At 34.4% G+C, this 25,889-nt stretch overlaps 1 protein-coding gene across 3 annotated transcripts in view; it reads right to left on the bottom strand.

Annotated features, from left to right (window-relative positions):
* Window positions 1-25,889, bottom strand: part of SCN3A (sodium voltage-gated channel alpha subunit 3) — a 109,829-nt gene that overhangs the window by 40,928 nt on the left and 43,012 nt on the right. The window contains exons 6-15 of one of the 3 annotated variants that reach the window (XM_046019659.1): window positions 25,256-25,384; window positions 24,502-24,593; window positions 23,395-23,667; window positions 23,122-23,185; window positions 18,274-18,415; window positions 16,986-17,192; window positions 9,825-10,115; window positions 3,832-4,032; window positions 2,530-2,662; window positions 740-978 (exon numbers count right to left, since the gene is read on the bottom strand). In XM_046019659.1, the coding sequence (XP_045875615.1) occupies window positions 740-978; window positions 2,530-2,662; window positions 3,832-4,032; window positions 9,825-10,115; window positions 16,986-17,192; window positions 18,274-18,415; window positions 23,122-23,185; window positions 23,395-23,667; window positions 24,502-24,593; window positions 25,256-25,384 (1,771 nt within the window). Of the gene's footprint in view, window positions 1-739; window positions 979-2,529; window positions 2,663-3,684; window positions 4,033-9,824; window positions 10,116-16,985; window positions 17,193-18,273; window positions 18,416-23,121; window positions 23,186-23,394; window positions 23,668-24,501; window positions 24,594-24,680; window positions 24,773-25,255; window positions 25,385-25,889 lie in introns of all 3 variants that reach the window. The other 2 variants (XM_046019657.1, XM_046019658.1) reach the window with 2 other exon arrangements.

Genomic DNA, 25,889 nt, shown 5'->3' on the forward strand with positions numbered 1-25,889 from the left:
TTTCTCATATAAAGAAGGAAATGTACATGTCCACATACCCTACATAGATGCCTGCTCAAATAATTTGAACCAAAACTATGGCTAAATTACAAATTCATTTTCACCAACTATTTCTTCTCTTGTGTGAATTCTACTGAAGGATTTTATTAAGTAATCCAGTTTGAAACAACTCTCCTCTTTTAACAGAAATCAATCTTTATATATTTCCTTCAATAGACATGATTTCTTCAGAGGCTGTGTATATTAAAACTGTATTTTTGTGGAGCCAGAATTAGATTATGATTTTTCTGGACCTATATTTCAGCAAGAACGATGATAAAAACTTTAATGAGATTGCAACTGGTAAGGCACCATGGTCAATTAGCATGGACGTTGGTTTGAGCAATCAGCATTCATACCAGTTGAATCTTATTATTTATTTATTATTTTAAAAAAGATTTTATTTATTTATTTATTTGACAGAGAGAGAGAGAGAGAGACAGGGAGAGAGGGAACACAAGCAGGGACAGTGTGAGAAGAAGAAGCAGCCTTCCTGCTGAGCAGGGAGCCCAATCCCGGACCCTGGGATCATGACCTGAGCAGAAGGCAGATGCTTAACGACTGAGCCACCCAGTTGCCCCCACACGTTGAATTTTAGATCTCATTGCTCGGATTCCCTACACAGCACAAATGGATTTTTTCTCTGGTCTATATCTCCCACTCCTACCAAAGGAAATAAGTAAACTTGAAATGAACTTACCAAGTTTCCTACGGTCAATACACTACTGAATTGACCGGTCATTGGGTAGTGCTCCATGGCCATAAAGAGGGTATTTAAGACAATGCAAATAGTGATGGCAAGATCAACAAATGGATCCATAACAATTAAATTCACAAGATGCTTTACTTTTAACCATGCATCACAGCAGTCCCAGATCAAAAACACATTGGCAAATCTGTACCAGCATGGTGGACATTTCTGTCTAGATTCTTCAAGTTCTAGGGGAATAATAAAGAGGCAAATAGTAAATAAAAATAAAAATGAATTGTTGTTGCTATAGATTATACATTATTTTGTAAAATCAGTGCTTCTATCTGGGGATGGAAGTTCATATTACTTAAGTAGCTTAACACTTGAGAAGGCAATCCCATTAGATATTTTCACAAAAGATTCATTAAAAACTTCATATAAACAGATAAACATCTTTCTCCTTTAATTAAATACAGAAAATAAACACCATCAATGCAATATTTTGCTTCAAATTAACTAACTTTATTACCTAATAACTTAGTAATTATTGATTATATTGCCATATTCTTTTTATCAAAATAATTTTTATTTTTTTTTAATTTTATTTTTTTGAGAGAGAGAGGGAGAAGCAGACTCCCTCCTGAGCAGAGAGCCAAATGCTGGACTGGGTCCCAGGATCCTGAGATCATGACCCGAGCTGAAGGCAGATGCTTGACCAACTGAGCCACCTAGGTGCCCCAAAACAATTTTTAAATAAGACTTACAGAAATATTAAATGTATCAAACACTCATTATTTCTGTTGAAAGTGTCTATTTAAAAATGCTGTCTAAAGCTGTGATCCTTATTATTAATGTGTGGCACCAATTCTCTCTTCTGATTGTCTCCACATCAGCATTAATCTTGTACACAATGAGAATGTGGTATGTCCTTTTTTAGTATAGATTCAAACATAAGGAGATTCAATCTCCTTATGTTATTCATACTACCCATATCTTTCAGAATTTTAGCATAAAATATTTTTAAAAGTTGCTAGTAATTTTAGTAGGTGAAACTTGTTATAATTATTAAGTGACTGTTCAGATATCATACACACAACAGGACAAGATACAAAATGTTAGTGATATTTTCTGAAGTCCACATGTTAAATACTACTTATATAAAAGACTTATAAAATTGCAGAACTAATGAAATACCCTCCAAACTTTATGAAGTGGAGAATTATTTAATGAATGAACAGGGGAATAATATAATAGTTGCTACCCATTCTCATGTGTCAAAATCAACAGGCATTTGTTTAAGCTCTCTTTTGGAGGAATGTAATGGTTTCTGGGTACATGGAAGATGGAGAAGAGGTCTTTTCTTAGGGTCAGTGTGGACACAAGTTTTCATTTGTTCAGTTCATTCACATGTCTCCCCCCACCACATTACTACTTCCCCGCCCAGAGAACAGACTGGGAAACAGAGATGTTTCCTTGTGTTTTACATGCAAGACTTAAGAAGGGAAATGTATATTCTGATTGTTTAAGGATAATGTAACATAATGATAAAAACTCACTGACATAATATGGAGTGGGGGACTACCACTGTGCAGACAAGATAAGGAGTTAAAAAGAAAAAGGAATAGTATTAGTTTTTGTAACCAGTGTGATAACACTATATTTTGTGTATCATCTACCTAGGTCTGTTATACCATTCTGATCTTGGGTAGTTGACTTTGGTAATTCTGTAAGATGAAGAAATAGTTCCACAAAGCATATATAATCACGTAAAGCTGACTATCTCCTGTCTTGCTTCTTACCTTCCATTGTGTTGGTTAGGATGCTAGCTATGCTCATGGCTCTTTGCTTTCCAGAGGAATCCTCGAGCATCTCCATTGAAATCTGGTAAGAACTTAGCCTTCTCTTTCGGACTTCTGTTTCAGTGGTGGTGCCCTGCAAACCAAATACTAATGGTTCAAACCACCCTTTCAATGAATAATACAATACCACATAGCATTTCTTTGGAAAATCATGCTACATGCAGTTTTTCCAGGTAATAACTTTCAAGTAATAATAACATATTGAGTTTATTAAGTTATAAACACTTTTGAAAAATTATCACGGGTGATAGGGTTTAACAAGAATTCACCAGTTAGATGCAATTGTACAGGGCAAGTTTGTTGCAGGAATGTTTTAATTAACTTGTTGGAATTTTCAGAGAAATTTTCGTAAGCATGCTAAAGTCATATATTGTTTCATTTCACTCAAATGCAGATTATTTCAGTTTATCACAATGATTAATAATCAGATCAGTCTTTTCCCCCCCAAAATAATAGGATTATAATGTTGCAAGGCTTAAATGTTTTCTTTGAAGCTGTATTGACAATATTGACATATATGGGCCAATTTTTTTCCATGCACAAACACAGATGTACAATGAAATGTGTGTGCTTTCCTGAGATTTCTTTGATTATTTCTATATGCTATCCTACAAGAAATCAAAACATTTTAGAGTCATTTTAATACATATAAAAACATTTTAGCATATAATACTGATATTTGTGTGGAAACTGCCTATTATCCATGTATTGGTCATGATAATGCTAAATTTTAAGTTTTACTTAAATTTAAAATATTAAATTTACAGAATATGAATAATTATATAATTCTATGTGAGCATACATTTATAATAACAATTTAGTTGTCACAGTGCCCATTATTTTGTATTGGTAGGTTTACTGAATTTGCAGATATGTTTTCTCTCAGACTCTAAAAACTCTAAGGCATTTGAAAGCTAATGGTCCCATACGATTCAATTGGTTCTAAAGATTTGTTGTTTTTCATTCAATAAATTGTATATTATTTTTGAGGCATTTCATTTTGGGGAAGCAGGATGGTACAACAGGCTAAACTAGCCCAGGCTTTGATTATTTCAAATTGATGTGTAATGTCATAGCTAACTTATCTATTATCACCTCTGGCGGAAGTTGTCCAGTAGGTGAGGTTAGAGCTGACGGTCCACCCACCAAGGAAACCACACCATTGCAATCCACAGTGCTGTGCATCTTCCCATTTGCTGGAAGCCCTGGCACCATCCTGGATGACATACTGGCCTGACTAACGTTACTGTTGCGTCGCTCTCCATGTCTGTGCGGCACAAAGAGTGAGTCTCTCCTGCTCTCGCTGTCTTCAAATGTACTGTGCTCATCATCAGCAAAGTCATTTTCAGAACCGACGTCCTTTGCTCGTCCTCTGAAGCTGAAAATGCTTGTTTTGCTGTTGCGTCGTGGGGAAAACAGGGAGCCACGGATACTTAACAGAGACTGGGGAGAGAGCAAGGAAAAAAGGAATTGCAGGGGCAGGGGAGGGGGACAGAAACACAGTTACTTAACAAAAGTCTTAATATTGCAGAATCGATTAGCATTTGGATTAGAATAGTCTTGCTCTTAAACTATATAAATAGTTCTTATTTATGCTCTTAAAATATATAAATCAAATTTATAGAGGACACATACATTTTTATATTTTTATTAAAGATCGCAGTACAAGTTTAAGTATAAAGAGGTATAAAGAGGTTTTGTTTTTTTTTTTTTCTGATTAGGTATCCTAATTTGCAATTTGCTAAGTGCACAACCATTTCATTTGATCTTAACTCTAATACTGTGAGGTGGATTTTGTTACCATTATGTTACGGGTCTGAACATGATGCTGGAAAGGACAAATGATTCTTTTTGGAGGAAGTGGTGGTTAAACAAATAGTAGATGGCTTTTACTCTGAGTTGCTATGATCTGAAGGGCGTGCAACTTGGAATATAAATTATGGCTCAAGAGAGAGTGTTGGCTCAAATTTAAAATATTGTATAAAATGTGTTACTTCTAGATAATGATTTAAAAACAAAACTGTTATCTCTTATTCTCTTCTTTTGAGTTCTAAAAGGAAATTAGTTTACTCTTTTTCTGGATCTGTTTGTCTCTGTCCATGTGGGAATAAAAGTCATGAAACTTACCTATGATGCTGTCTTCTGAATTTGCTAATAGTTTCCCAAATAGCTACTAGTGATTCACCTTAAGAGAATATATGTACTAACAAACACAACAGAGAGAATTCCTGAAGTGCCATATAAGTTGCTATTATTACTTAAAATTCAACACTAGATTAAAAAAGCAAGACATATGGGGCGCCTGGGTGGCTCAGCTGGTTAAAAGCCTCTGCATTCGGCTCAGGTCATGATCCCAGGGTCCTGGGATCAAGCCCCGCATCGGGCTCTCTGCTTGGCTGGGAGCCTGCTTCCTTCCTCCTCTCTCTCTCTCTCTGCCTGCCTCTCTGCCTACTTGTAATCTCTATCTGTCAAAAAAATAAATCTTTAAAAAAAAAAAAAAAAAGCAAGACATATGTACATGACTTTATCGAAGAGGGTGATGTAGAAGGCAGCTTATCCTTCTGATCTCACTTTAATTTTATTAAAAGGAACTGGATAATTCAGAGCTTTTTTATTATATGTGTTCACAGATAAATTGAGCAAATGGTTTCTGGTACTAGAAAATGAAGATATAACATGAAACCTATTCTTTCACCTTTTGGATGAATTTTAAACCAGCAGCACCAAATGTCTCTGTTCTAGCCTTGGTCATAGTTTTCAAAAATATCTCTATTCAGTCTGTGGAATCTTTGTTTACTGACCACTTTCTTAACAATGACAGTCCCCATTGCGCCCCCTGCTTGGACTCTCGTGACCTCCCCCAGCTGTCTTCATAGCCAGGGTTTTATATCTATGTATACGTGTATGTATATATGTATATATACCTATATATGTATATATATGTACACACACATATGCATACATATCCATATGACCACAGCAAATATTCCTGTACCTTCCCATTCTTCTTCCAAATGTCAGTATATAAAGCCAAATAAAATAATTTTAGTGGGGAAAAAAGAAAAGACAGACTCCATCAATTTATTTTTGGATCCTCTGCCTAATTAGGTCATGCTGATTTTCTTAGGCCCCATTTTTAGCTTTATTTTTATGGCTTTTCCCAGACTGCAAAGGATCAGAATAATCGTCGTTGCCCTCTGTCATAAGATATTACTCATTAAGAAATGTGCTCTTGTGTTGCACTTAGTTAAAATATCCACAGGAACTATTATTTGTTATCCAGCTTGTCCAGCCTGAGACTGTGCCTTTGTGACACCCAGTCTGCACACAGTTGGCTACCCAATGTCAGAGAGTAGTTAGACTGATTTTCTAGTTAATCAAAGTGATCAAGAAATCAGATATCATGAAGACTTAAACTCAATCCCCAGTAATAAAGAATGGTAATGTTTTACTCTTCTTAGACTCAATTTTAATTATCAGTATAATACTGGCTACTATCAGACTTGTGTTTCAAAACTTTAGTGTGTATTTTTAGTCCCAGGTTTTTGGTTTTTTTTTGTTTTGTTTTGTTTTTTACTTGGGATTTAGTAGGTAGGGGACACAACTCTGGAATCTAAATGTTCAATACACATTCCAGGTGATTCTAATGCAGATACTAGAAGAATCCTAACTTTGTCTTGCATTAATCCCTAGGATGATTCAGTGTAATCATCTTAATATGCATATGTTCAGCGACTATCTTTGGAAACTAAAAATCAGTCTGTATGATATTGGTTGAGAGTATATGGTATATGTGCATGTTTATAATGCATCTGGTACATGCCTTTAATTTGAATGTTTTTATGTTGGGATGTTTTCAAAGGCGTTCCAGAATTTTAAGTTTATTTGAAACTTCTGTTCACTCTTTGGAAAGTATAATAATGGGTATGAGCACAGCTTTCAAGGCAACAGAGACTGAAAAAGAAGATAACAAAAATAGTATTCAGAGAAAATAAACCAAAAATAACACACTAGAAGATGCAGCAAAGTAGAGGAAATACCCACAGCTGTGGTAGCCCTTTCTCTAAGGAAAACAAGCTTTTATGCTTTAAGGACCAAAAGGCCATTTTTCTTTGCTTCAGGCATGGCAAAACATGAATCCCAGGTATCTTTATTTTTTATGTTTTGCCTTGTTCCAAGAAAGTAAATATGAACTTACTCTCTTGTAATTTTCATTAACAAAAAGGAAAATAGAAGTAATTAGGCCTGTAATACAAAGTCCTGCATGTAGGGATTGAACTTGAAGTCAGTTGGGATGAGTCCAGATGGAAGGTGATGCAGAGAATGTAAACATGTTCCAGTGGAAATACTCACTTCATAGAATTTCAAGTTAACTGTCTGTACCTATCAGAGTTTTCAATAAATCAACGACTATACCTGGTTATAGCAGCAAACCTTCTGGTTTAAAATAAATTGTCTTGGTGTGTCCAAACAACATAGCTAAAATCTTTGGAGGAGATTCACTTTGCATTGTACACCCTTAAGTACCTTTCCATGTTGTACTATGAACATGATTTATCTATTTGAAGATAAGATAATGAAGAAAATGTAAAACAACATTTAAAAATTTATGTTGGTAGAGAGCAGTATTCCCATAATTTGTGGCATTGACATTTTCAGAAGATAAATTTGTTTTAAATGCATGCCATGTCCATCTTATGCTCCCTATTCCTATGCTACCTTCATTGATTCTCTTTACTATCACAGAACCCTTTTTTGTTTATACAGCCAGAAATCGTACACTGCTTCTGGTATACTTTTGCTTGTGGGTTGTGTTAATGCTCCCTGTCTGTCTTTATTGGGATTTGTAAGTATCGGTGTTCATAGGATCTTTCTTTCACTTTTGAAATATCTTCTATATCTGTGTATCTCTCCATTTATCTACCTACCTATTATCTATCTACAAATACTGTAAAATGAACTACATATAACATATGTATATACTGATTCTGTTTGTAGTATTAAAACTCTGTCTGCCACCTAATTTTTCTCTGCTCTTGCATCTCTGTGGTTCACTCAACACAGGCCTCCCAGCTGCTCCTTCAGCATTCCAGGCATACTGCTTTGCCAGGGCCTTACACTTGGCTCTTCCATGACTCTGGGATACTCTTCAATGAGATAATCTCTTTCTTTGCCTCCTTACAAATCTTTGCTTAACTGTCTCCTTTACAGTGACGACTTCCCAAACCACCCTATTTAAAATTTCTACATCCACTTAGTGCTCCTGATCCCCTTTTCATGATTTGCTTATTTTTTCCCATAGCACGTATCACCCTCTAACATAGTCTGTAACTTATTTATCTTATTTATTGTCTGTCTTCTTCTTTAGTATAAATTTCCATGAGGTCAGTGAATTGTATCCTTCTTTGGTTCACAAAGTATTTTCATTTTCTAGGATTACTTCTGCCACATAGTAGGTGTTCATTAAATATTTGTTGATTGGCTGAATGAACTAATCCAATTTCTATTTGAGCATGGTAATGAAACAAGGATGGAAACAGTACTGTTTTAAAAAATATGCTTAAATATGCAAAATTTGCAAAATATGCAAAAATATAAGCTTATAAATATGCTTATGTAAATATTGCTACTGTGCATACACCTTTGTGGTAATTGCAACTACTCAAAAATTTTTAGTTTCCCTCATTTGGAATCATTCACCAATTTTAACTTAATAAGAGCTTTACTATTTGTCACATAAGGTTCCTATATATTGCTTAATCTTTCACAACTCTTTAAGGTAGACATTATTACCCCCTTTTACAGAAATCTTACAAAAATACAAGTCATTTGAGCAGGGTCACAGAACTCACTTGGGAGTTGAGATATGGACACAAGCTTCTATGATGTTCATTATGGTATAGTGTCAAATACTCTTAATCCTAATGACTCCTATAGTTCTAATAATGCTAAAATATCAAGGTGACAAAAAAATCTGGTCAGAGAAACTAACTTGCCCAGTAGAGCTTCCAGTTAATCCCAAATGTGTTTTATTTATTTAAACCATACTTTATATTTGTTTTATGCAAGATAATAATTGGACCTTTTGATATTGGCATTATCTGGAGGAAAATGGTTTTTATCTTTCAGCTTCTCATGTGTGCACACCTATTTTGTCCTACTATGAGAATTCAAGTTATTAATGTGGAGTTTATTTATTTTTTAAAATTTTATTTACATATTCAATACAAATGATAAACACTCATTGATACCTTGCATATGCTCCTTCCTCCCAGCCAAGAGCTAAACACTATGCTGAATTTGTGCTTATCACTCCAATTTTTAAAAAGGTTTTTGTTCTTTATAAGAAGGATAACATGCCTCTTGGTTGATATATAGTTTTTTGCTTTATCTTAATTATATAGTATCCCTCAAAGCATTATTTTTAGGGTATAATTCTGACCCAGATTAATATGATCAGAAGAGTTAATAATTCATAGCACATGAAATTCTAAGTGGAACCAGTGTTCAAAATCATAACTTTACTTATCACAGAGTTCATAATTATTTATTCTTTACATTATGTAACCCATAAAATGTATTAACAAACAGAGTTAAAACTACTTTCCCTCTTCAACTTGAAAATATGCTGAAGAACTATGTAGTTGGTATTAAGTCAGAGCAAAAATAGACTATCTTCAGTTTAGGTCTCTTCCAAGAGCATTTAGGTCATCATTTCATTCTGATGTCTCATAGCATGACACCATGTCAGTATAATGGAGACTTATGACAGCATGGTTCACATATCAAAAGATCAAGGCAAAATCCAGAGACTTTTATTTTTTAAAAATTCATGTATATGTGGCAATTACAACTCAGATAATAAAGGCAGACACCCATATGTAAGAGATAATAAATTCATTTGAGGTCTCTAAATGAAAAAGGTAAATGAGAGATTGCAAAATTCTCACTGAGTTCCGATAGCTAAGTTTTACTCCCCTCACCCCCCAAAAACTGAAAATTAAGAAATATGGTATCAAAATAGTGTTGTTTAAAGCTGATTGCCTTAAAAGTTATTAATGGTTTAAATGTCTCTTTTAAAGACAGTTTATGATACAAATTAAATAATCATGTTAAATGGTAGTTCCCTGTCCCTCATTTATATCAGATACTATAAAAATATACCAAAACAAGATACAAATTACAAAGCAAGAGCAATGACAGAACAAATGGGAGCACTTCGTAGAAAACCATACCTGATGAGGGGAGTAGAATTTCTTGTCACTAGTCAGTCGGTTTCCATCCATGGAGAAAAGGAAGCTTCTTCTTTTGACACTGTCCTCAGATTCAGATTTGGGAAACCTGTCTCCCTCTCCTTTGTTGTTTCCTTCAAGATGCTCCCTTTGTCGTCTTTTCTTCCTTCGATTCCTCCACTCCTTAGCGCTTTTAGAACTTAACTTTGATGCTTCTGAAGAACTTTCCAGGAGCTCTCCTAACCCACCTATTCCACTGAAATCTCTTGAAGCAGCTGATGCTGCTGCAACTGCCTGTTGAAGACAAAGCCAAGGCACAGTTTACACCAAGTACTTTTGGAAACAGTCGACTGTGGTACAAATGTTGTCATTAAGACTGTGAACAATTGGTAAACATTGTGCCTTCTGGTCACTTCATCGTGTTTTAGAGAGTTTACTTATTAATGACAATTTAAAACAGTATAAAGCAATATGCTAACCTATGCATTAAGGCAAGAAAAGTCTGGTTAGCACATCTCTTGTAGAGGCTTAAAAAAAAAAACAACTCTTGGGGCGCCTGGGTGGCTCAGTGGGTTAAAGCCTCTGCCTTCGGCTCAGGTCATGGTCTCAGGGTCCTGGAATTGAGCCCCTCATCAGGCTCTCTGCTCCGCGGGGAGCCTGCTTTCTCCTCTCTCTCTGCCTGCCTCTCCGCCTACTTGTGATCTCCGTCTGTCAAATAAATAAATTAAAAAAAAAATTAAAGAAAACAACTCTTTTGAGATTAGCTTCATTTTCAAGAAAATTTGCTCTCTTAAAAATATCTTCTACAGGGGCGCCTGGGTGGCTCAGTGGTTAAAGCCTCTGCCTTCGGCTCAGGTCATGATCCCAGGATCCTGGGATTGAGCCCCGCATCGGGCTCTCTGCTCCACGGGAAGCCTGCTTCCTCCTCTCTCTCTGCCTGCCTCTCTGCCTGGTTGTGATTTCTCTCTGTCAAATAAATAAAATATTAAAAAAAAAAATACCTTCTACATTTTAAAAACAAATGTTCTCTTAGTGGTGGTTGCTGGTCTGATTACTGTTCCAATTCCATCCCAACAACTGAGTGGTATTTTTTCCCTTCTAAATCTAGGTCTAAGACTTTCTCTTTTCCCTTTTTGTGAACTCAAAGAATTTAAAGTGTCTACTATTTTACCAGTAGATAGAAGTAGTGGGAATATATTGGCTCATTTGACCTCTTCCTCCATTTGAATTCCCTTAGTTTGTCATTCACATCCCTAGGGTTATGTTAATCCCAGAGATGAACATGATTAATTTATTACATTGCACGTTTAGCTTTAATTTTTTTAATGTTTACAAAATATCTATTATTATTATAAATAACAAATGATTAACATATCAATAAGTACCTGAAATGATCATTTAAGGGATTATGAGATTTTCTTTAAATATTTTCTTTTTATGTTTCAGCACTAAGTATATTTTATCATTTTGAATTTTTGTATATACTGAAGAAACAACCATCTCTAAGGTGAAGCACGGTAGATTGTTTTGTAACGAATAGTATTTTTAGACTGGAAGTGATCTAACCATGACTAGAGGATATGAAATAGTGATATAGTTCCTATCAAAGCTGAGTTCTCATTAAGCATATTCCTGTTTTTAAATATAATCATGGAAGTGGAAATGAATAAATTATGAGAGTACTGTTTCAACTCTTTACATATGTCATTACTAAATACAGACAGCTCTAATTTATCTACCTGCTTTGTTTTTATTTTCTCCACTAGATATATGCTAGGTAGGAATTTTGTCAAATGGGCTTGTACACATTGTCTAGTATGTCACCTGACATAAAAAATATCCAGTGAATGTTTGGTGAATAAAGATGAAAAAGGCATTATGCTATCAATTGTCTCAAACACTGGGGTGGCATTGGGGAAGAAGAAGACCTACATAGACTTGAATTTTCAAGGTTTCATAAAAGACTCTGTGTCAGAATGGTCTGTATAACAAACATTTTAAGAAAGAAGATAAAACTATATATAATGAGCTTGACAACACATGCTTTTTGTTTTTTTCTTCCTGAGAAGAAGCAAACTCTCCACAGTAGCTTCCATTTCTGAATCTTATCTCAACTACAATTACAAAGAAAAAAAAAAGTTTAGACTAAAGGTACTATAAATACAAATTCTCTAAGATTATTGTGATCCCAGAGATGGGAACCATAGTACTACATAAGTAATAAATATGTGTGTTGGGCTAAGCAATGTAAAATGTACATAAAACATAAAACAGATATTTGTTCATATTGAATACTATATTCAATTTAAGACTCAGTATAGGACTATGCCTAGCAATTAAATGGAACAGTAATTCAGAATTTGGGTATTTATGGAATTACATACAGTCATATAACCAGATTTTTTATTGAACTCTTGATTGTTAATATCATTTTTAATGTCAGTAATGGAAGATAAATATTAAAGGCCTTTTGTCAAATGAGGCTAATGTAAATATATATAAAATAAAGTGAATAAATGAGGCACTTATTTGTAGCAAGTTAAGTATAGTTGCTTAGTACTTAATACATAAAAAATACATAATATATAGCACTTATTGAAAGAATGAATATACATATATTTATTTTTATCCAAATAAAGTTAATTCTTCTTTCCACTTTGTATACACAGTAACACAGTGCAATGCATAGTGTTAATCATTTATTGACTTGTTTGTGTTAGAAACAAAGGAAGTGGTGGTAATATTCCTTTGCCGTAATCCTGAAACTTATGTTCATTTAAATCACTTCCGGAATTTGTTTTGCATAAGACATGATTTCCCTACCTGTTTTGGATGACAGTTCAAATACTCAGAACTAAAGCATTTCTAAGGCAACAATGGTAACCTCCCGACACAACACATTTTCTGTGTCACATATCAACTCAATCTGTCACTTGTTCCACTGCCAGTGATTTGCCAATTCCCTCAAAGGCAGATGTTTCCTGTCACTGCTTATGTCTGTACCTGTTTCTACCCATCTCTGTGACAAGACCAATGTTCTGCTTACTTAGACTAAGAGTATTGCTTTCACTGGCTTGATGAATTCCTTTTTTTTTTTTTTTAATTATTTATGTGACAGAAGGAGAGCACAAGCAGGGGGAGCAGCAGAGGGAGAGGGAGAAGCAGACTCCCCACTGAGCAGGGAGCTCAATGCCAGGCTTGATTTCAGGACCCTGGGACAGTGACCTAAGCTGAAGGCAGACCCTTAACTAACCGAGCCACCCAGATGCCTCTTGATGAATTCCTCTTGTAACTAATAACAAATATATGCTTAATATTTACTCAAGAAGTAACATTTAGTTCTCCTTATAACATTTCTGTGTGATTCAACATAAGCTCTATAACTCACTGTATTTGTGTGTCCTTAAGAAATAAATCCACATGACTGCTTCTAATTATACTTCACTTTAAACATAAATCCAGTTTAACAAACCTGTTCAAAATTACAAGACATTAACTATAATACCTGTTTCAGTTTTACTTCTAATTATATTGGCTCTCTTAAATGCCAATATTTCTGATTTTGTCCCAAAGCTTACTATAAAATTCTTCCTATCAGACCTATATATACTGCTATGGGATATGTTATGTTAGGCCCTGTTAACAAATTAAAGATCACAAATCAAATGCAAAACACGGTTATGACGATTCAGTATAAAACATTTTTTGTTGTTGTTGGGTTTTGTCTTCAGTCATCCTTTAAAGTTACACTTGACTTGTGAGTTCACTGAGCTTACTGTTACTTTTTCATGTCTAAACAATGACTAGCTTTAGGAGGCCCTTCAACAGATACTAAATGAAAATGGAAATGATGCTAGGCTTCCTGAAGTCATTGACTAGATGGTACCTTTGGAGAGTGACAGTTGACGAGTAAGACGTAAGTTATAGTGGAGCACCGATGATCTCATGGGTAGACTACATCTCCTCCTCTGTCTGCTTCCAACACCTTCCTCTGTTTCAATATTGGTTACTTACTGGGCATTCTTACCTGTGTTCTCAGTAAGGAGGTAAAATTGGATTGGTATTTTGTCATCTCAGTCCAAATTAAAACACTGGGATCAGTCACCCTAGGATCAGTGTAAATTTTTGTACATAGGAAGCTAAAGCTGAGCCAAATCATGATTTGATCACTGGAATCCAATAATTGACTTTTTTTTTTTAAAGATTTTATTTATTTATTTGACAGACAGAGATCACAAGCAGGCAGAGAGGCAGACAGAGAGAGAGGAGGAAGCAGGCTCCCTGCCAAGCAGAGAGCCCGATGCGGGGCTCGAACCCAGGATCCTGGGATCGTGACCTGAGCTGAAGGCAGAGGCTTTAACCCACTGAGCCACCCAGGCGCCCCCAATAATTGACTTTTAAGTGAAAAGAATGCACATTTTTTAGTTGACCTAATTAGGATATAGATAATTAGATTCTTTAAACTTCTAATAGACACTGTCTTTTACTTCTAATAGACATTGTCTTTTACTTCTAAATTTAAAAGCTTCTACTCTTTTAATTGATGCTATATTTTACCCTAAAGTGGCTGAATTTCAGAATGTATTCCTACTCCTGTACTATAGTATTTTTCAAGCACTTTGCTGTTTCTTTTTATAATTGATAATAGAATAATCCAATGCTTTAAAATACATTTACATACAACCTACAAATATTATTTCCCATATTTATTTAAAACTTTGAAATAAGTAATTAATCCTGTAAATAGCTAATGTACTTCATTATCTTACAAATGTGTTTTATTTATAGTGATCTGAAATAAACTTTTAAGTACTTGAAATATAGTAGAACTTTCTGCCAAGCATGGGGTATATTTTATGAGGTTTTTAAGTATCACCAAACATATTTAAAGCTTTCCTTGTAAAATCACTAAAATATAACCATGATACTACTCTGTACCCAGTGGTAAGATGAAAATAGCAAAGCCAATATGTTTAACAAATGCTAAGAATATGGTTGGGCTGGGTAACCAGCTAAACAATTCATTGTCAAATCCCTGTCTCAGCAAAAAAATGCCTCAGAAATAAGGACTTAATACTGTATGTTGTGCATCTTAAGGGTAACTCAGAATTATTAAAAACTTAAATTTTAACTCTGCCCATTGAATCTACAAATCTACAAATCTACTGTCTTTCAAATAATGCTTTAAATGACCTGTAGATCTTAAAAAGAAATCACTATCAAAAAGTCACTATGTACAAGAGTTATTTGGACTACTGCTTGTGGCTAAGATAGATTTGCTCTCCGTCCTGAAACAACCATTAAAATGGACCAAATGTATGTAACACTGGTTTTGAAGACACATCATTAATGGGGCACTGGATAGAGTGTTCAAAAACATCTTCACTCAGTGGTAGGGAACAGTGAGCCTTAGACTAGATGCTCTACGAGTCCTACCTAACAAATCTTCAGAAGTTTCAAGATGGAAAAGGATCAAGCTGTTTTTAAGTAATGTAACTAATGTCCCCAAATAAGGATCAAGAATCTTTATAGGAAGACAAACATCCAGCACTCCAAAAAGGTAAAATTAAGTGTCTGGAATTCAACTGAAAATTGTCAGGAATGCAAAAAATGTTAATTGAATTTAAATTTAAAAAAAAGAGAAAAACAACAGCAAGAAAAACAAGTGGTGCTGTAGTAATTAGATATCCATATGCAAAGAAAAAAAATCTCAACATATAAATTACAACTTACACAAAAATTAACATAAGATAGGTCATTGACCTAAGTATAAAACATGAAACTATAAAGCTCCTAGGAATAAGAATAGGAAATCTTGATGATATAGATTTGGCAAAAATATCTTAGATGCAACACCAAAAGCATGACCAAACAAACAAAAAAGCTTGGTAAAGTATACTTCTTCCAGATTTAATTTTTATCTAAAAATAGTATTAGAATGAAAAGACAAGTTACAGATTAGGAGAAAATATCTGTAAAGCATATATATCATTAAGGACTAAAGGACTTATTCCCAGGATATATAAAGACTGCTTGAAACTCAAGAAAACAAAAAGCCCAGTTTAAAAAACAAATGGGCAAAAGATTTAAACAACCACTTCACAGTAGAAGCTACACAGATAGAAAATAAGAATATGAAAATATGCTCAACATCATTAGTCATTAACAAAATGCAGAATAAAATGATGAGGTACTTAGTAAAATGGCTAAAAAGACTAACCATAACCAAGTACTGGTAAAAATGTAGAGAAACTCTTACTACCATGTATCATATTTTACTGTCTTCCCATGACTTTCACCTATTTATTTATTTATTTATTTATTTATTTATTTATATTCCTTTTAAGCAGATATTGTTCTGTCTCTTCCCTCAAGACATGGATGGCCCATTCACCATGCCCTGAGTTCAAATAACCTATCAATATTAATGAGAATTTAAAGTTGTCATTTAATGCAGATGCTTTCCTGATATCCTGATAGGGGTTGTAGGAAATACCTTTTATGCTGCAGAAAACCCAAAGAGTGTTAAGAATAGGTATACAGTGGTGCCTGAGTGGCTCAGTGGATTAAGCCTCTGCCTTCGGCTCAGGTCATGATCTCAGGGTCCTGGGATTGAGTCCCGCATTGGGCTCTCTGCTTGGCAGGGAGCCTGCTTCCTCCTCTCTCTCTCTTTACCTGCCTCTCTGCCTACTTGTGATCTCTCTCTCTCAAATAAATAAATAAAATCTTTTAAAAAAAAAGAATAGATATACATAAAGTTTTCTTGTTAATATTTGAGATAAATTAAATTCAGAATAAAAGCTTAAATGTTATAATTAGGGGTGAAACATGAGTAGTTGGAAATATCAGTTATGTATCTTTTCACATTAAACTGAATGTCAGATTCTCCCCTCAGGTTTCATGATACACTTTCATAGTCTGCCTTATCCTGAATGTGTTTTCTACCCCAAAGTAACTTCTTTATATATAATGTCAAAAAATTCCTTTGATTTCAACTTCATAAACAATTTTAGGTTTGAATAGCTTTCTCTTATTTCTAATGACAGTGCTTGTATACCAAATGAAAAGCTGGTTCCAGTTTGACCTCTATGCTACAACAATATTCTTAAAACTTACAGTAGTAATAACAATACTAATAAAACTTTGCTTATTATCACTTAGTACCTGAGCTTCTTCCTGTTGCTTTTTAAGTTGTTCCAGCATTTGCTGAAATTCAGCCTCTTTCTGTTCTGCTTCTTCCAAGGTGGCCTGATTCTGTTCTTCATAAGCCATGGCCACCACAGCCAGGATCAAATTCACCAAATAGAAAGATCCCAAAAAAATCACCAGGACAAAAAATATCATGTATGTTTTTCCAGCAGCACGTAACGTCTAGGGAAACAAAGGATAATTTCATGAGTATTTTCTATAATGTCCCCAAATAAAGATTTGATTTCCATAATTAGATAGTGAGGAGGTGAATACTTTTTAGCATCCAGTGTATTTTGGCCAAGATTTGTTTGGTATTAAAGTGAACACATGTAAGTGCACGCGTGCACACACGCATACACACAAATAATATTTAAATTATCTGAGGCTTAACTATAGTGTCATTTGATACAAACATACACTTTTCAAATGAGTATATGTTGGATATATATATATATGCAAAACCTCACTAAAATCTTAGAGTCCATAATGGAGGGCACTATTAACAAATAAGAACACTATCTTTAATTCCTTTCCATTGGAGTTCTCTTTCCATAGCAGCCTATTCTCTGCATCATCTAGAGATAACATCTTTCTTTCCCCTTTTTCTAGCTCCAACTAACCATGGGTTTAACTTGAAATTTTTTATATAATCGATTTTTAAAATATTTTCACATGCTCTTTTTATAACTATGACTAGATTATGAACTCAGAGCCTTGAACAATCTTGGCATCATCCATTCTTCCTAACAGAATGCCCTTCATATAAAAAGTTTTTATTGTACCATGTACTGACTGAATGATCAGTTGGGATTATAGGCATACATGCTTTGTACTGGACTCTCCTCTGTATTCTACAGTGTTATTAACAATATTGATACTTGTAGGTTCATATATGTTCATAAAATTAAATCTCACATGTTAATTTGAACCTTACTGCTGTGGTCTGAATGCTTGTGTCTCCCCAAAATTGCTAAGTTGAAAATCTAATGCCCAGTATGATAGAAGGTGGGGCCTTTCGGAGGTGATTAGACGGTGAAGGTGGAGCTGTCATGAATGGGATTAGCCCTTTCTACGCAGGTTATGACATAGCAAGATGACAGCTTATGAACTAAAAAGGGGCTTTTGCCAGAATGAAGCCAGGCTGGCATCTTGATCTTAAACTTGCCAGTCTCCAGAACTGTAAGCAATACACTTCTGTTATTTGTAAGCTATTCAGGCTATGGTATATTGTTGTAGAAGCCCTAATGGACACAACACTTACCAGTTGGTAAAGATTCTCCCAGTAGTCTTGAGTCATGAGTCGAAATAGGGACAAGAAAGCCCAACTAAAGGTATCAAAGCTTGTGTATCCATAGTTGGGGTTTCGACCAGCTTTCACACAGATGTATCCTTCTGGACACTGGCTATAAGAGAGAGAAACGGTGCTCGTGTCAGGTTGGCAATTACAGCCATTTCAATCGATGCTGATTTATAGGAATTGTCAAAGCCCAGGGTTGCTGTCTATGATGGATCTTCTCACCTTCATTTCCAGCACTTTAGGTAATTGGTTACAGTGATACTGTTATTAGATGAAATTTATTAGGAAAACCAATAGAAAACTGGGATGCAAGGAGTCAGATGTGCAGACATTTAGAATGGCAAAGAGGCAGCAACACATACTTTTGCCTCTGAGATCACCACTGTTCTGCTCTTTACAAAGTTGCAAGAATCAATAATTAAAAAGGAAAGGCCAGGAAACAAAGGATAGGGAACCACTTAATGAGCTATTTCAGTAGGCACTTCTGTAGAATTTTATAAAATAAAGCTTATATTTTAGAGTATTTTGAGATTTACAGAAAAATTACAAAGAGGGCCCGGAATAAATGCCCAGCTTCCATGCCCAGTTTCCTCTCTTGTTAATATATTAGTATGGTACATTTCAGTCAATACTGATATATTATTATTAACCAAAACCCATACTTCATTCAGATTTCCTCAGTTTTTCCTTAATATCCTATTATGTTTCGAGATCCCATTCAGGATACTACATTACATTTAGTCACCATGTCACTTTAGGCTCCTCCTGATAAAGTTTTTCAGACTTTCCTCGTTTTTGATTATCTTGATACAAGTTTTGAGGAATATTTTCAAGTATTTTGAAGAATGTCTTTCAATTGGTGTTTGTCTAACATTTTTCTCATAATTAGATTGGGAATGGATTTGGGGGGAGGTAAAATACCATTATTGTCACATCATATCAAGGGTACATAGGATGAATATGACATCACTGTTGATACTAACTTTCATCACTTGATTGTAATGTTTGTCAGGTTTTACCACTGTACATTTACTTTTTCTTTTTTTTTTTTCCGTAGTGGATTCTTTGAAATAAAGTCACTATGTGCAGCCCACATATTAGGAACGGGAGTTATGAGCCACCTTCTTAAGAGTAGAGCATGTACACAAATTACTTGGAATTCTTTTGCATGGGGGATTTGTCTATTATCTCTCATTTTTTAATTTATCTATTTACTTATTCAATCATTTATTTATATGAGTAGGTACTTAAGATATTCATTTCATACTTTGAATTCCAATTTAATTGTTTTATTTATTTTATTACTTAAATTGTCCCAGTTTTGGCCATTGGGAGCTTTTCCATTGACTCCAGTATCTCTTTGATGTAACCCCATGGTTCTGTGTGTTTTGTTTTTGTTTTTTTAACACTTTCTTACTCTGTGACACTACCAGATGCTTTAGACTCATCTTTTATATTTCCTGCTCTGGAATCAGTGATTTCTCCAACAAGTCCTTGTTCTTTTATTGGAGAACAGTTATTAGAACCCAGAACAAGTGTGTGTGTGTGTGTGTGTATGTGTATACACATATATCTCCTTGCTATGTCAATTGAGGGTCTAGAAGCAATGACACTGCCTTAGCAATAAACACAGCACCTAGATCCGGTTTCTAATAAGAAGTATGTGTATATATGTATATGAATATGTGTATGTATATGTAAACATTTGTGCCTCTATTAAGCTAAACAGGAAGTCATACTGTCTCCAACCCTATTTCATTACCATGATACCATTCTAGACTCCCACCTTTGCTTATCTGTAACTTCTCAGTCCAAAAGTGGCTGGCTTTTATCATCTACTATCTATATGCTTAATTGTGCAATACTAGCATACATGCATAGTTGTTTCAGGATTGTTAATCCATACTAGCATGGGAAGAAGACTTTATCAACTAGAGTACAGTTGTGTTTGTTTGTTTGTTTTTTGCCTTTGCCGTATAGGCCCCTCATTTCCAAAATTGTTTAGATCAACACTTATTCTCGTACTCCTTCAGTGAGGTTATCTTATACATTATAAATAATTTTGTATCCCTTTGTTACATTCTGTATTTCAACTGGGGATATTCCAACCATACAATGCTTTTTATTTATTTATTTTGGTTTTTTGCATACTTTTGTTATTAACTCTTTGTACTGTTAAGTTCTATGAGTTTTAACAAATGCTTAATCCTCATCAATACAGAATCATACAGAAGTTTCTCCACCCTAAAGAATCCTCCATGCCTCACCCAGTCAACCCCCTACCTTGAACCCTTGAAAAACACTGATTTTTTTTTTATCATTTCTACTGTTTATTTTTTTCAGAATGTCATTAATTTGAATCAGACAAATATAGGTTCAGATGGGCTTCTTGTCTTTTCATGTATTAATATGTATTTAAGGTTCATCAATGTCTTTTTGTGGCTTGATAGCTCATTTTGTTTTTATCACTGAATAATATTTCATTGGATGAATACATCACAGTTATCCATTCACCTGTTGTGGGACATCTTGATTGTTTCCAGTTTCTTGTGATTATGAATACAACTGTTACAAATACTCACATGCATGTTCAAGTTAATTGGCTAGATATCTAGTAGGGAAATTGCTGGATCATATGGTTAAACTGTATTAATTTTGCAAGAAACTGCCAAATTGTCTTCCAAAATGGTTGCACTATTTTGCATTCCCACCAGCATTGAATGAAAATTCTTACTGTTCTGCATCCTCACCAGCAGTTGGTATTACTAGTTTCTTTGGATTTTAGCCATTCTAATAGGTATGGAGTAGTAATTCATGTTGTTTTAGCTTCAGTTCCCTAATGACAAATGATGTTTGGCATCTTTATATATCCTTATTAGCCATCTGTATATATTCTTTTGTAGGGTGTCCAGATTTTTACCTATTTTTAAATTGAGTTATTTGTTTTTTGTTGTTGTTGAGTTTTAAGAGTGCTTTGTATAGTTTGGATACAAGTCTTTTTTCAGATAAATGTTTTGTAAACATTTTCTCCCAACTATGGCTGGTTTTTTTCATTCCCTTTATAGTGTCTCTGCAGAGCAGAAGTTTTTAACTTTACTTAAGTTCAGCTTATCAATTTTTTCTTTCCTGAATTGGGCTATTGGTGTTTAAAACTTATCACCAAATCTAAATCATGTAGATTTTATTCTATACTTTCTTGAAGAAGTTTTATGGTTTTGCATTTTACATTTAGATCTATGATTGATTTTGAGTTAATTCTTGTGTAAGGTGTGAGATCTGTATCTAGGTTCATTTCTTTACATATGGATTTCCAATTGCTCCAGCATGATTTGTTCAAAAACTTTCCTATCTCCACTGAATTGAATTTTTGTCTGTCAAAAATTAGTTGATTACATTTGTGTAGGTCTACTTTTCTTCGGATGGGGTGTCTGTTCTCTTCCATTGATCTATTTATCTTCTCCTTCCCCAGTAACATACTGTCTTGATTACTATATACTTGTAAGAATTCTTCAAATTGGGTAGATTTCTTTAGAATTTTATTTGATATTTAACAAGAGTGGCTATTAATTTTATCATGTAAATCACCTAACCCATACTAAGTACTCAATAAATAGAAGTGATTTTTATGGTTTAATAATGATAAAGTATGCATCTTCCAGCCTTTTCCAAAATTTTTTCAGGCTCTTAGATTAACTATTAATAATAAAAAATACTACCTAAAATGCAATACACACTTATGGTGGACCAGGTGCTAAACCAAGTGCTTATGTGTATTAAGTAATTAATCACCAGAACAACCCTAAGAGATAATATTATTCTCGACATTTTGGAAATAAATAAACTCAGATAAAGAGAGCTTAGAACACACTTTTCTAAAGTCAGAGTTTGTAAATGGTGGAGTTAGGGGTTTGAATCCAGATATATATGAACTCTAGAATTCTTGCTCTTATTCACTACATTCTCCTAACAAAGGTTAGGGAAAATATCAGGAAAACAATCCCCCCCCCAACCCCAAACACCATCTCCAGGACTGATACACATTTTCAGTAATACTCTTGGATCTTTATGGCTACATGAGATACATATGGATACATGAGATACATTTTCTAGGATGACTCAAAATTCTTCTGTGTAAATTCTGTGGTTTAAGAGTCAACAAGTATTGCTGTCCTTGGCTTCTAAAAAAATTACACCCTGACCTAAAATCAATTTATAATACTCTTGGGAAAATATGTTAATTATGAGTGACCAGCAGGATGACTAAGATACGAAAGTGTCTCTTATTGTAGAATGTGACCAAAAAGAACTATTAGGCATGCAGATTCAGACCTCCATGTGCCTTTGACATATATCTGTCCCTTGGCTTTTTTGCACACAGGGTTTTCATGCTATTTCAAGAATCCTAACTCTCTCAAAAACAGTTTCTGAACTGCTGAAGATCATGTTATATTTTGGATCTTTTCCAGCCACAGTGAAACTTATCATATCAGAACATATCCACATCAATCAAAATGTTCCCTGTATTTATTAAATAGCTCGAATGGGTTTACAAAAAAGACAGACTATGGGTCTTCACACTTTGGGGTAAAAACTAGGTACATCTTAAGTATGGAATTCTGGAGAAAATGTCCTCACCCAGAGGGGTGATTTTAATGACCACGAGTTTAGAACTGATAGCAGCCCTCCAACACAGAGAAGGTACTTCCTAAGTAGGTAGCATCACTATTACATATATGTAAGAATACCCTTGGATTTTTTCCCATCTGATTTTTCTCAAAGTGTTCCACATTTTTTAAAAATTGTGTTTCTTACCCCGCATCTGAGCCATTTCCACAGAGTAGAGGGTCCTTTTGTCCATCCAAAACATAAAAGTGACCTATTAATATAAAGGATAAACTATTTCATTTCATGTCTGTCCTACTGACATTAGGAATAAATGAGAGTTTGACTATCTCAGTTATTTCCAAAGTGGATGACAGAATGAAGTGTATTTACAAAGATGATTTCAAGCCCACAGCCTTAACTATTTATAGTTGAAAATTCATTCAGCAACACTAAGGTTAACAATGTAGCAATATTTCTTACTGTCATCTTCTATATAATCCTTCCAGTTAAATGTACTCATTGTTATATTAACAAATATCCCATTGGAATCCATTGTGCCATTAAAGTAGGATGTGGTGTTGGTTTCAAAAGCAGAATCGCTTGGGGGCCATTGCAAACATTTATTCCTCAGGTTGCCCATGAACAGCTGCAGACCAATTAGAGCAAACACGCTCAGACAGAACACAGTCAAGATCATGACGTCAGAAAGCTTCTTCACGGACTGGATTAGGGCCCCTACAATGGTCTTTAAACCTGAGGAGAGACAAAGTAGGTCATCCAAAGAAGAGTGTCATAATCTGCAATGTCTTTTTAGTCACACACATTATCTTTTCCCATAAATGGTTGCTTGGCTATTTAGACACGAAAGCTTTATGGATAGCCAGATGGTTTGGGAGATGGATGAAAAGCAGATTTTTATTTATGAATAGTATGCTTTCTGGAGATTTAAAATGGAAGTGTAAATATCTAGGCGGGAAGCTTTTTTGTGTGTGGTTTAATGTGTTGTCATGAACATCTAAAGAACTTGCAGTTATTTTTCATTTCAGATTGTGTTTCTTGAGGCATCTCCCTCCAACCCGTTCTTTACACCAGCCTCCAAGTAGCAATAATTCAGAGGAGAAAAGAATTTTAAAGTATTAAATATCCTAAGCCATGCTGTTCAAGAATAATCTTTTCTCCTTTATAAAAGGAGGTCTATTTTCAGAATAGATCTGCAGTGAATGGTAAAACCCAAGTAAGTCAGTAAAGGCATGGTAGCAAAGCTTTTTCCATATTGTAGAAGAAAAAACTTGACATCATAAATGCAAAAAGAGAGAGAAAGCATGAAAGAGAGAGTGCACACATGTGCACAAAACTAGTATTTTTATGGACAACTCATGCAATTCTCTGTTAAACTCAAAGGCTGACTTTAAAATAAGCGTGTAATTTCTAAAATTTTAGGAACTGAACTGCTTTGAAACATCATTTGGCATTCTTGAAGTTGACAAACTAGAATAATAAACAAGTCTAATGATCTAAGTGTGATTTCAACCTAAATATTATTACAGTGTATTTAAAGTCAGCCCCAGTGTTTAACCTATCTCTCACCTGGAATGACTGAAATTGTTTTCAGTGCTCGGAGAACTCTGAATGTTCTCAGTGCTGAGACATTGCCCAGGTCCACAAATTCTGTCACGTATCTGTAATAGGGAGTTCACACACAACACAATAATACACAAGAAAAGTTGGAGATACAAGGAGCCTATCTTCTTACACCAGTTTCTTACCTGGAATTACAGAAATAGTTTTCAGAGCTCTCAAGACTCTGAAAGTTCGAAGGGCTGAAACATTGCCTAGGCTTACAAATTCTGTTACATACCTGTAGAATTAAATCAGAGTTACTGATAGTTTTTGCAAAGTTTATACGAAATAAAGAATGAAATTTGGGCTTGGTGTATAGAGCCCCTTGAGTTTAACAAATGGACTTGCTACAGACCTCAGGGTGCCATATGCTGAAAGCTGCTTTTAAGGAATAAAATTTTGTTGCCTTATTTCAATGAAATTTTCATTAATATGAACAAGTTTGTAGGAAATCAAAGTATAGTTGAGGTATCATGCTCAATGAATACTTCATTTTGATGAAATGGAAGACTATATGGCATGAAAGTAATTGTTTATTGCTCCTTTACCAGATAGATTTACCTTACTGTATGTATTGTAATGTGTATTCTCAAAATATATGAGATATATAGTTAATTTGGCTAATAAGAAAACTCTGCATTTAAATTATGTTACAACCACTTGGTTTGTGCTACAACTGTTGTCATTCCTTTGAGCTTAACAACTTTTCAAAAATACTCACGCCATCACAATGACACTGAAATCCAGCCAGTTCCATGGATCACGAAGGAATGTAAAATCTTCTAAGCAAAACCCTCTTGCCAAGATTTTTATAAGTGACTCAAAGGTGTAGATGCCAGTGAATGTGTACCTAGGAAGAGCATCCAAATAAAAATTAACAGTTTCATTTGAGCTGTTAATACACATGATTTCAAATATAGCAAATGTATCCTTTTGTGTTTTTTTTATTTGCTAAAATCTTATTTCCTATTTCCACTTACAGAGACTTGACAAGTTTAATTAATTTTGTAAGCCTGAATAAAGGGTTAAAGTGAAGAGATAGTATCTTCCCCAAAGAATCTGGTCTTGTTTAACTATTTAGACTTTAGAATAATAATTTCATGCATTTTATGGATAATGATCAAGCTTGGCCCTCTAGAGCAACACTGTTTGATTAAAATATAATACCAGCTAAATATGTAGGCTTCAAATTTTCAGTAACCAAACAAAAAAGTAAGGAAAAACAGTTGAATTTAATTTTCATATTATATTTTATTTAAACCAATGTAGCTAAAATATTATTTCAACAACTAAGACTAACCAAATTTCAGGTTTCACAGGTGGCTAGTGTCTCCCTCATTAGACAATACAGCTCT

Source organism: Meles meles, chromosome 9 (genome assembly GCF_922984935.1).
Source record: "Meles meles chromosome 9, mMelMel3.1 paternal haplotype, whole genome shotgun sequence".
Lineage (NCBI taxonomy): Eukaryota > Metazoa > Chordata > Mammalia > Carnivora > Mustelidae > Meles > Meles meles.